General features: G+C 42.2%; 1 protein-coding gene across 4 annotated transcripts in view; it reads left to right on the plus strand.

Moving 5' to 3' along the window:
• The window catches only part of IL17REL (interleukin 17 receptor E like), a 77,410-nt gene that overhangs the window by 15,785 nt on the left and 48,640 nt on the right, over positions 1 to 12,985 (plus strand). For all 4 annotated transcript variants that reach the window (XM_084613577.1, XM_084613578.1, XM_084613580.1 and 1 more), the window contains exon 2: positions 11,708 to 11,735. In XM_084613577.1, the coding sequence (XP_084469703.1) occupies positions 11,708 to 11,735 (28 nt within the window). The remainder of the gene's footprint in view (positions 1 to 11,707; positions 11,736 to 12,985) is intronic.

Genomic DNA, 12,985 nt, shown 5'->3' on the forward strand with positions numbered 1-12,985 from the left:
TTACAAATATTTGTGCTGTAAAAAAAAGAAATAGTATTTTTCAAGTCACCTCATACAAGTACTGTAGTGCAACCTCTTTATCATGAAAGCTGAACTTACAAATGTAGAATTATGTAAAAAAAAACTACATTCAAAAATAAAACAGTGTAAAACTTTAGAGCCTGCAGGGCCACTCAGTCCTACTTCTTGTTCAGCCAGTCACTCATACAAACAAGTTTGTTTACATTTGCAGGAAATAATGCTGCCCGCTTCTTGTTTACAATGTCACCTGAAAGTGAGAACAGATGTTTGCATGTCACTGTTGTAGCCGGCATTGCTAAATATTTATGTGCCAGATGCACTAAAGATTCATATGTGCCTTCATTTTCAACCACTGTTTGAAAGGACATGCATCCATGCTGATGATGGGTTCTGCTCAATAACGATCCAAAGCAGAGCAGACCGACGCATGTTCACTTTCATCCTCTGAGTCAGATGCCACCAGCAGAAGGTTGATTTTCTTTTTTGATGGTTCAGTTTCTGTAGTTTCCGCATCAGAGTGTTGCTCTTTTAAGACTTCTGAAAGCATGCTCCACACCTCGTCCCTCTCAGATTTTGGAAGGCGCTTCAGATTCTTAAACCTTGGGCTGAGTGCTGTAGCTATCTTTAGACTTCTCACATTGGTACCTTCTTTGCGTTTTGTCAAATCTGCAGTGAATGTGTTCTTAAAATGATCAATGTGTGCTGGGTCATCATCCAAGACTGCTAGAATATAAAATACATGGCAGAATATGGGTAAAACAGAGCAGGAGACATACTGTTCTCCCTCAAGGAGTTCAGTCAAAATTTAATTAATGCATTATTTTTTTAACAAGCGTCATCAGCATGGAAGCATGTTCCCTGGAATGGTAGCCGAAGCCCGAAGGGGCATACGAATGTTTAGCATATCTGGCACATAAATACTTTGCACTGCCGGCTACAAAAGTGCCATGTGAACGCCTGTTCTCACTTTCTGGTGACATTGTAAATAAGAAGCCAGCAGCATTATCTCCCGTCAATGTAAACAAACTTGTTTGTCTTAGCAATTGGCAGAATAAGAAGTAGGACTGAGTGAACTTGTAGGCTCTAAAGTTTTACATTGTTTTGTTTTTCAGTGCAGTTATGTAACCAAAAAAATCTACCTTTGTAAGTTGAACTTTTATGATAAAGAGATTGCATTATGGTACTTGTATGAGGTGAATTGAAAAAATACTATTTCTTTAGTTTATCATTTTACAGTGCACATATTTGTAATCAAAAGTAAATATAAAGTGAGCACTGTACACTTTGTGTTTGTTATATTAATTTAAATCAATGTATTTGAGAATGTAGAAAAACATCCACAAATATTTAATAAATTTCAATTGGTATTCTATTTTTTAACAGGGCAATTAAAACTACAATGAATCGCAATTAATTTATTTAATTGCAATTAATTTTTTTGAGTTATCACGTGAGTTAACTGCGATTAAACGACAGACTTAGTTACAATATAAAGAACAAGATCAGTTGTAGCCAAGAAGCTTTTGGTGCAGCTCTGGGGAGAAAGGGAAAACTTAAAGGTGTCCTTTATTCACCCCACATTCTGGGGTCACTGCATTTGGCCAGTGTGCAGATTTAGAATAGCCCAAAGGTTGCTGTAAAGCTGCCCCAAAGGGCAGTCATAGGAATTTGCAATTGCCAGAATGGAGGGAAGCCTTTTTTTCTGGCCACACCTTCTACATTGGCAGTCTGCATTGTGGGTAGTAGTGTGATAACTGCTATGGTGGCTCTATTTCACCCAAAGATCTGCCAATATAGGAAAGAACTTCTATTTCCAGACCACTTGACTTTAGGGCTGTTTGCACCAGTGCAGTGGTTTTCAACCTTTTTTCATTTGCAGACCCCTAAAAAATTTCAAATGGAGGTGCAGACCCCTTTGGAAATCTTAGACATAGTTTGCTGACTCCCAGGGGTCTGCAGATCGTGGGCTGAAAACCATTGTTCTATGGTAATGGCAACCTTTCGTGGACCCCTTATATATAGTCTGTGGAGCCCCAAGGGTCCGTGAACCACAGGTTGAAAGCCGCCACACTAATGGATCAATGTAAAGTGACCAGAGAATGGCCCAAGATCAAGCCCATGATCTTTTAAAAATCATTATTTTTTAGCAAGTTTCAAAGTCTGCCTCTGACACACACACAACTATCCCACTGACCTGAAGTTGCTAAGAATTCTAGTATGCCACCTTCACCTGTGAGCTGGACACACCCCCTGCAAAAGAAAGCTGGTCAAAGTTACATGAAACTGAGGGCCAGCTCCTCAGAGGTGTTTAGGCTCCTGACTTCCATTGATTTCAATAGAAGATAGGAGCCTAAATACCTTTGAGGATCTGAGCCTGAGTCTTACTTTGACTCTTTGCCATTGTCACATGTCAGAAGGCACATTCTACTGCCTCACCTCTTCTTCTCTTGCCCCCAATTCCTCTGGGCATTCGGCAGAAAGGGGAACGTTTCTGCCTCTTCTTTTCTCTGCCAGTTTCATTCAAAAAATAAACCACCCAAAAATGTAAGCATTCTCCTCCTGATCCCGCTTTGCCTTCTGCACTCCCTCCCTACCACAAAAAAAGTAAACTTGTCAACATAGCCTCCGTTCTCTGAGAACCTGCTGTGCTAGCTAAAAAGGAGTCTATTTGCCCCGCACCCTCTATTCAGAAGACTGGATTTGGCTGTATCTGTTTAGATAACCTCTATCTACAATAGGTCAATTGCATAAATGGGGGAAACCCTAGAGAAACAGGAAACCCCCTAACTGTTTCTGTGTTGCGTAAGTATTTTTTGCTTAGGCTTTTTGCCAAGACAGATATGAATCAGAGATTTTATAGGTATAAGAACACTGTAATGCACTTCCTTTTTCAGAAAGTGTTTTTGAAAGAGGAAGAAGAATTCAGATTCCTGAATTAATGTGTGGGTTTTTTCATCGGCTTCAGTTTAGATATTTCCTGAAACAAAGACATAGAAAGTGGAAGATGAACTTCTTTAATGTATGTGAGTTCTTCTTTGGCAAATGGTCTCTATGACTCTGTCAAAATGTGTATGAAGGGGAAAAAACCCAGCTCCCATATAATGGGGAAAAAAATCAGGTACGAAAACAAGAAATTGCAACCAAGTGCTCACTGTAACTGTCTGGTATTTGTGAAAATCTGTCTGATTAGCTAAGGATTTTCTGCAAGAGCTCCATGTCTGAGGAGCTCTGCATCTGCAGGGAACCCTACTGAAGTGATTGGTTCCCTGTGCAGGTGCAAGGATCTGCCTGCAAGGTTCTCATCATAGGTTCAAGGCCATAACATGCTCATCACTGTATGGTTTGTGTGATCTAGGTACCATTAATAGGAGATCTGAGGCATCTAATCACTCTGAGGATGAAAATCTGGCTCCACTGAAGTCAATGGGATTTTTGCTATCGACTTCAGTGGAGCCAGGATTTCACCAGGGAGATTTTGCACTATAACCTTCTCAATAATCTTAACCCTCCCTCCCCCACAACAAACAAACAAACAAAAAGGAAGCATAGATAGTGAAAAATAGTTAACTATTCTAGTGATCGTCTCTTGGGCAATATTGACAGGTGTCAGGGAAGTCTCCAGAGCTGCTTAACCACAGCCTTGTCAATAGCCTGACCCTAAAATGGGAGGTTAGAAACAGGGATGTAATTTGCAAGATTGTCAGCAGCAAGAGAGATTGCTTCCCCAGTGATCAGTTGCTCAGCCCTTGAACAACAGTTGCCTTAAACATCTTCCTGAGAACTCTGACCAAGGAAGCCAACATCCCAATTCACCCACTTAATTTTTACACCTATCAGGGGCTTGAGTCAATTTTGCAGGTAGTCAGTTGCAATTCTTCAAGTACATCCAGAAATTCAATTAGTGAAACTTGTCCTTCTGCATAGAGCTGCAGAGTCCAGTAAAGAAATGGATTAAAAATAGATATATGTAACAGCAGCTAAAATTAGAGAGTGAACTTTATATTGAATGATCTGTTCCATTTCTGCTTTTTTAAAGTTTACTATTGCATTGCATTTTTTCAGAGAAAGTAATAGTTTTCTTTCAACTGACTATACTGTGTTGGGAAATACAAATAAGGAAATTGGATGATATTGTTTAAGAATTTTTGTTATGCAAAAATGCTCTCTGAGTAGAAATGATTTTACATGGTTTTGTACATAAGATCTCACATGTTGCAATATGTGCATTCATTTCATTCTCCCATGATCTGGGTTTCAAAGGTCCAGGGCAGCCACAAATCCCAGTGATGTCAGTCACTTGAAATATTTTGACTTAGATATATTCCAATCGAGTGGCAATTGTGTAAAGTAAGATTGGTTTTCCTTAGGTGTTCTTTATTAGGTGACATTGATGTATTTTATAAAGGTGGTACCTGCCTTTGCACGGAACTTACACTGCGTAGGCCCTGGCTAGCCAACAGAAATTTGTGAGAAGTGTCAGTCTGTGAGAAATTTTGATTAAATTTTTAGCCCATGAAAATTCGTGGCCACCTGTTTCTTTTTATCATTGATGAAAGTGTATTTGAAACACCACCATTCGGGCATGTCTGGTTTTATGGTTCACTTTTGACTTACTCCCATGGCAAAGGTGATGGCCTACCTCAAGCCAGTAGCGGAGCTAATAGGGAAGCTGCCTCCTCCCCTCCCCCTCCCCCCCAGTGGCCTTTAGGGGTATGTGTGGCACCTTTTCATACAGGTCTTGAGAGTGAGCTTGCTCCAGACTCATCCAGTAGTGGTGGCTCCTGGCCTGTGGGGCTGGGCCCAACTCCCCGCTTGGGGCATTGTGACATACTCCACAGGATCAAGTGGTGCTGTGACCCTGTGTGCCATGTTGCAAATCCACTCATGACAGAGGGGTGGCTGGGCCAAACCCGAATGGCACTGCAACACGGTGTGCCCCTGCAATGGAAATATTGGGAGGGTGGGTCTATTTTCCGCCTCCCCAATGGATTCTGCCCCCGCAATATCTTGTGGAGGCAAGAGTGGGCCCCAGCTATGTTATGCACATGTGCGTTGCAGGAATGAGGGGCAAAGACAAGAGTGGGACCCAGAGGAGGGGCTGGAGTGGCCACGGTGGTGCATGAGATAGGGATGGCCACAACGTAGGGTTGCCAACAGTCCCATATTACAAGGGATATCCCTTATTTAAATAGAAAATTGCCTGTCCCATTCTATACAGGATGCCTTTTATCGCGTATTTCAACAGCAGGGGGCCAGCACTCATGGGTGCATCTTTCCACTCTCCTCCAGACTCTGACCCTTTAATGCTGAGCAGTGAAAGTAGACAGGGTCGTGCTCTGGGGCCAGGGTCAGGTGGGAAGTGGAAAGATGCACGTTTAAGTACTGACCCCTGCTGGACAGGGCCCCCTGCTGACTCCAGCCCCAGAGTGCGGGCTGTCTGCTTTCCCTGTGCAGGTTCTGCAGGCAGGGCAAGTGGACAGGGCTGTGTGCCCTGGAGCTGTGCTGAAGGGCCAGGGTCAGAAAGGGGCTCTGTCTGGCAGGGGGTCAGTACTTCTGGGCTGTAACCTCCTCACTTGCAGAGTCTCTGCCAACATCCCCAGCAGAGGATCATAACTGCTGGTTGGTGGCTGGCTGCTGCAGCAGTGGGGGGAATGAGGTGGGCAGGAAGCCTGGTTCTGGCAGCAGAGACCACCTCTGCAGAGACCTGTCCGCTTCCCCTGCTGGACAGAGCCCCCTCCTGCCTTTGAGCATGGCCCCAGGTCTTTGTGCCTCCCTGATAACCTTATCGTGCCCCCTTTGGGGGCTACAACCCATAGTTTGGGAACCTCCGGCTATAGCGGAACTAATATTTGTAAATCATATAATTAGTGGCTAATCATATGAGTGAAGTAGTGGGAACACCAGGCAGGTCTCTTAGACTTAAAGAGACAAAAATGAGGAGACTGTGTAGATATAAAAGTCGGTGAGAAGAAAAAATACAACTGGGCCTTTTGTACTTTGTGCTGGTGTGAATTCCCTCTCAGGCATGGAGGTGAAACTGACCTGAAGCAGCACGCAGTAGCCAATGAATGTAAGAAAAACACTCAGGCCAAAGGTATGACAAATATTAGCAAATTCTTTGTCTCTTCAAACACTGAAAGTCACAGAATTGCAGCATGGGAAATTGCAACAGTTTACCACACAGAAAAACACAGCCTATGTTACAACAGCAAGGACTGTGATAATAAGCTTGCCAGTGATTCAAATCAAGTTTTGTGATTCAAATATTGCAAACCAGTTGTGTTGTGGAAGTACCAGAGCAGAGCTATTAGTGACCAATATTTTGGCCCCAAAGTCTGTGGGGGATTGTTTATGGGATTTATTACCATCGCCACTAGAACAGCATATGTATTTCTCTGTAGTGACCGATGCTTCAAATAAGGGGAATAGGAAGATGCTTCCAATGTGCCTACAATATTTCACCATATCAGCTGGCATTCAGTGCAAGCTGCTTGATTTTTATGAAGACAGTGATGACTCTGCAAAAAGCATTCATCATGCTGTAACAAACTGCCTAGAGAAACACCATCTTCATGTTAATTGTCTTACTGCATACTCTGCTGATAATGCAAATGTGAACTATGGGAAACACAGTTCAGTGTATCAGTTATGATGTTATGAAAATGACTGCATTTTGAAGGTGAAATGCCCTGCACACATGCTCAAATAAATTTGTTAGTCTCTAAGGTGCCACAAGTCCTCCTTTTCTTTTTGCGGATACAGACTAACCTGGCTGCTACTCTGAAACCTGCACACATAGTCCACAATACTTGCAAACATGCGAGTGATCAGCTGTCGGTTGACATAGAAACAATTGTGTTGAAAATTTACAACCGTTTTTTATGTCTGCAATACACAGAAAAGAACTCTGAAGTTTTTTTGAGTTTGTTGACATTGAATAGAAAGAAGTACTGCAACATGTGAATACAAGATGACTATCCCTTAACTCAGCAGTCGATCGATTTTTGAGAAACTGACCAGCAATTACAGCCTACTTCAAGTCACTAGGGGAGGCTTGTCCAGTAGCATTAAAGAATATTTTCGCAGAAGATGGCGAGTATGCCTGTATTATGGAAACCTACATGTGTTTTTCCCACAACGTGGCTTGTATCTTTGATGTATTTGTAAGAAAGTTGGAGGAATCAAAGTTATGCATTACTGACATGTACACAGAGATCATAGAATCATAGAATCATAGAATATCAGGGTTGGAAGGGACCTCAGGAGGTCATCTAGTCCAACCCCCTGCTCAAAAGCAGGACCAATTCCCAATTAAATCATCCCAGCCAGGGCTTTGTCAAGCCTGACCTTAAAAACTTCTAAGGAAGGAGATTCCACCACCTTCCTAGGCAACGCATTCCAGTGTTTCACCACCCTCCTAGTGAAAAAGTTTTTCCTAATATCCAACCTAAACCTCCCCCACTGCAACTTGAAATGTTGCCAATTTAAGATGAAGGTACTAAGTCAGAAAGAGGATTGCGTTTTTTTTTTTTTTATTCCAAGCCAAACAACTGATGGAAAAGCCACTTCCACAACAAAACGTAAAGTTAAAGAAGACTTCATTAAATTTTATGACTCTGTGTTTTTGTACAGTGGTAAATAGTTTGATTTCTCTACTGACAATGCAGTGATGAAGCTGAAACTCATTAGTCTCTCTGAGAAATTTAGTTTCTCAGATCTTGAGAATGTAACAGGCGCAATCAAAATGAGGGAAATTGTAAACATGGACCAGCTCTATGAGGAATTCTGCACTAGTCAAGATGTGATCGAAACATCAAGAAATGACATTTCCAAATCGATCAGTGAAAAATGGGTGTACGTGTTTCAGAAGTGTGGAAAAGAAAACTTGAGAAACTTGTTCCCAATTGTGTTGTTTGTACTTAGTGTGCCAGAATCAAACGCATTTGTAGAGAGGATTTTTTCATTAATGGGGAATAAATAGTTTGACGTACGAAACAGATGCATTGTAGATTTAATTAAAAGCGAACTCCAAATTTGCATAAACTTCCAGTATCCTGAAAAGATTTCTTCATCTTTGTACAACAAGATCAGGAGTTGCTGAGTGCTGCAAAAAGCAGCAAGAAATACAACTGGCAAATGTAGGTGAGTACTGCTTATTATTAATTAATTATTAATAATAATGATAATATTGGGAGGAGGCAGGAGGCAGGGGTGCTAAGAAAACAGTCCCTTATGTTTGAAATACAATGTTGGCAATCCTACCATCAGAGAGGAGGTGGGACTCCCCAGCCTAGCCCAGTCCCACCCTACAGTCACTGTGGGTCCCAGCGGAGACACCTGGCCCAAGGAGGGGCAGGAGCTCGTGTGCCAGCTGCCCGTATGGGGTGTAGGAAGGGACGGGATAGGGCGCCAGCACTTGGTCAGGTGGGGACACTGGGCTCTACCCACCAAGTAACTGCCATAGAAGCGGCAGTAGGAATTACTGGGATGCCCTTCCCCAGCCTGGAGCCAGCCTCCCTCCCTCCCCTCAGGGCTCAGCTCACTTCCCTCCCCCTTCTATTCCCCCATTCGCTCAGAGGTTCTGCCCTGCTCAATGCATTATTTGCCATTCAAATCTTCTATTTTTAGGTGCTTATAACTTCCTCAAAAGATTTCTTTTAAATTTCATACAAATCTTTTAAGCTGTTTTGGGGTATCAGTTTTCGCTTGTAAAGAGGTTTCTCAGATGCTCCTCGGTGCTCAGATAACTAAAAATGGTTTTGATTTAGAGCATTAAACTTGCTATTTTCTTAGTCTTGGTCCTGCAAACACTTTTATTCATGAGCTTAACATTAGATACATGAGTGTCGTCAATGGACTACTATGTGCATAAAAAGAACAGGAGTACTTGTGGCACATTAGAGACTAACAAATTTATTTGCGCATAAGCTTTCATGAGCTACAGCTCACTTCATCGGATGCATGCAGTGGACAATACAGTGGCGAGATTTTATAGACACAGAGAACATGAAACAATGGGTGTTACCATACAGACTGTAACGAGAATGATCAGGTAAGGTGAGCTATTACCTGCAGGAGAGAAAAAAAACCTTTTGTAGTGATAATCAAGGTGGGCCATTTCCAGCAGTTGACAAGAACGTGGGAGGAACAGTAGGGGGGGGCAGAAATAAACATGGGGAAATAGTTTTACTTTGTATAATGACACATCCACTCCCAGTCTTTGAGTAATGACATATCCACTCCCACTCAACTTGAATAAAGACTGGGAGTGGATGTGTCATTACACAAAGTAAAACTATTTCCCCATGTTTATTTCCCGCCCCCCTTACTGTTCCACACAGGTTCTTGTCAACTGCTGGAAATGGCCCACCTTGATATTCATGACAAAAGGTTTTTTTTCTCTCCTACTGGTAATAGCTCACCTTACCTGATCACTCTTGTTACAATGTGTATGGTAACACCCATTGTTTCATGTTCTCTGTGTAAATAAATCTCCCCACTGTATTTTCCACTGCATGCATCCGATGAAGTGAGCTGTAGCTCATGAAAGCTTATGCTCAAATAAATTTGTTAGTCTCTAAGGTGCCACAAGTACTACTTTTTTTTTTTTTTTTTGCGAATACAGACTAACATGGCTACTACTCAGATATCTGCATAAAGTTAAGCATGCATATAGATTTGCAGGACAGGCACCATAGATTTGTTCACTATCTTTGCCATGTATTTTTTTAAAAAAATTAAATAAATTTACAAGCAGAGTTCGGAAATCTCATCCTGCAATTCTGTTATCACTTCCTCCCACTTTTGCATGTATTTAGTTTAAGATTTTTCTTTTTTCTGTGAAGTGGGTGTAAAATTCTATCAGATCTGAATTCTCTGTTCAGACCAGTGGTAGCATTTAACACCTTCTTTGTACTGGCTTTTCCCTGAGGTAGATGACTATACCTGGAGGAAGGCAGTGGAAAATCAGGCCCCCTCTCCCTACTGTTTTATACCCAAATCCTTGCAAACACTTACCCACTTGATTAATCCCATTTGTGGGATTGGGGCCTGAATACTCTTAAATAAAAAAGCAAGTCTTATTGATTTGGAGGTGATTGATTTGACTTGTCATATACATAAATCCTCTTAAAAATTATTTGACTAATGTTAATATTATCAATTATTATATATATATATAGCTCCAAAAGTGTATGGAGGGTAGCACAAATAGGACAAGATCCCTGCACAATCAGCTTGTATTGGAAATGCAGACAGTCTAATATACTCTTTGACACAGTAAATATCATTGCCAATTTATTAAATCATAGTTGTATGAGAACATAAGAATGACCATAGTGGTCAGATCAAGGGTCCATCTAGCCCAGTATCCTGTCTTCTGACAATGGCCAGTGCCAGGTGCTTCAGAGGGAATGAACAGAACAGGGCAATTTCAAGTGATCCATCCCTTGTCGTACAGTTCTAGCTTTTGGCAGTTGGAGATTTAGGGACACCCGGAGCATGCGTTGTGTCCCTGACCATCTTGGCTAATAGCCATTGGTGGATGTAAGATTCCTGCGTCTCAGGGTCAGGGCGCCTCCTTTGGCAGTGCTGGGAACTCAGCAACCACACCAGATCTGTGAGCATCATGGCTTGTGGTGAGGCAACCAAATGAGCAATAGCTCAGGCCTCTTGGATGTGGGGGTTAGCGCTCGTCCAGCCATGAGTGTGGGGCCCAGTATAGGGGGACCTGGGCCTACCCTGCTCCACCATGTCCTAGCCCAGGTACCTTGAAGGGATGGGTGATTCTGTCACTAGGTTGGTTTGGAAACGTTAGATTGCTGCCTTGCCTCCCGGCAACACAACAGGATCAACTGTCTCATTCCCCTGGGCTGCTTCCTATTGGTATCAGGTTAGGTTGCTCTGTGGCCACTGTGGCCTGGTACCCAGTGACCCTGATGTGTGGCTCACTCTCTGCTTCCTCTTTGGGTTCCTGGGGCAGTGGCTGGCCTTGCCTCCAGGCTGGCTCAGGAAGTCGTCACCCGCCAAGCTGGTTGTGGGCTCCATGGGCAGTTTGGCTTTCTAGGAAAGATATCTGGCTCCAACTGAGCTGCAGAGCTCTGTTCTTATACTTCCTCCCCCCCCCACTTTCTGTGAGGGGGAAGGGGTGGGGTTAGCAGAGCCCAACAAGGTGAGTTAATTCCTTCTGTGCTGGTATGAGGCACATTACAATGGACCTACCCTCCATGAACGTATCTAATTCTTTTTTGAACCCAGTTATACTTTTGGCCTTCCAGCATCCGCAGGTTAACTATGTGTTGCATAAAGAAGTACTTTGTTATTAAATCTGCTGCCTATTAATTTATTGGGTGACCTGGAGTTCTTGTGTTATGTGAAGGGATATGGTTTGGTGGAATTGTTATAATGTAGTTCTTGTAAAGAACTTTAATACACAGATTGTAAATTGATCAAATTGGCCTCATTGACTCTGCGGGGGTTGACTCAGGCCCTTATGTCTTAGCATTGTGCATGTTTCTATCGTTGCGTTGTTAAAGGTAAGTCATGCTTCAGTTTTAAAAATGATTTATCGAATGAGCGAATATGGGGACTATTTGTTAAACTATGTTTATATTTACTTGTACACTAACTTTGAAGCATCTTTTTTCCTCAAAACAGTATTTTTAATTATCCTTATTTTTATTTGCAGGGCTTTCATTGTAAAAGCAAACCTTCCAGTAAGTATAAGCTATTCCATTTTGTGTTATTCTTAAATTATGGACAAAAAAAAAGATCTCTACAAGTAATAAATCCCCTCCAAGGCCACATCAGGGCAGCGTGATCATTTGACATGGTATTTAAAACCAGTTTCACAGAATTTTTCCCTAAAGTAAAACATTTTAAAAACTGATGGGTTACAATAAATGTTAGGATAATAGTTCTTATTGGCCACTGTTGGACAACAGGATACTGGTCTAGATGGTCATTTGGTCTAACCCAGTATGGCCGTTCTTATGTTCTTGAATTATTGCTTTATTGCTTTGTAATTTTCCTTACCTAGTATAATCATTGCTAAGATTTCTTCAGCCACCCCACCCAAATGTGGTTTTAATGACCTACAATCATTATTATTATTATTATTAGCTGTAAAATAATAATAATAATAATTAATAATAATCTATAGCAACAACAACTACTACTACTATGTGATAGATAGATTGGGGGGGAGGGATAGCTCAGTGGTTTGAGCATTGCTAAACCCAGGGTTGTGAGTTCAATCCCTGAGGGGACCATTTAGGGATCTGGGACAAATATTGGGGACTGGTCCTGCTTTGAGCAGGGGGTTGGGCTAGATGACCTCCTGAGGTCCCTTCCAACCCTGATATTCTATGATTTCTAGGATAGAGTGAAGAGAATCTGCAAAGCTTTGAAAGGGATGGGGTTAAAACATCTGCCTTCTCAAACAGCCAAACATTCTTGCAGCATGTTGCTGACCAGCATGAATGGACTGTCAGGTTCTTGTGGCAGGTACCAGTGAGTCTCACTTAGGATAAGGCAGGGGTGTTGGAACAATTTGCATAGTGGGGGTGCTGAGAACCATTGAACCAAACTCTAAACCATATGATGGAAGCCACTTCAAGCCAGGGAGTGCAGTAGCACCCCCAGCAACGCTAGTTCTAGCACCTATGGGATTAGGTATCGATTCCCTGAAGACTGAATTCTGTAGCTCTCACAGAAGGAAATGCAGGACCTGATAGAAGAAGCGGGGGCTTTGACCCTGTACTCTGCCTTGGCTAAAGCAAGCCATATTATCCTTTCTTGGGGCAGGCTGAGGAAGCCCTTTAGCATGATGTTTTGGCCTTAAAGGGAAGGTCACTTGTAACATTTATTTAGTTTGTTTGTTCCCAGAATTAGAATTGGGTCCGGATTGTGCTAGATACTGTATAAACACAGAGGTAGATACTGTCACTGAACTGAAGGCCCAGTT

This window comes from Lepidochelys olivacea, assembly GCF_965140295.1.
Source record: "Lepidochelys olivacea isolate rLepOli2 genome assembly, chromosome: 1".
Taxonomy (NCBI): domain Eukaryota; kingdom Metazoa; phylum Chordata; order Testudines; family Cheloniidae; genus Lepidochelys; species Lepidochelys olivacea.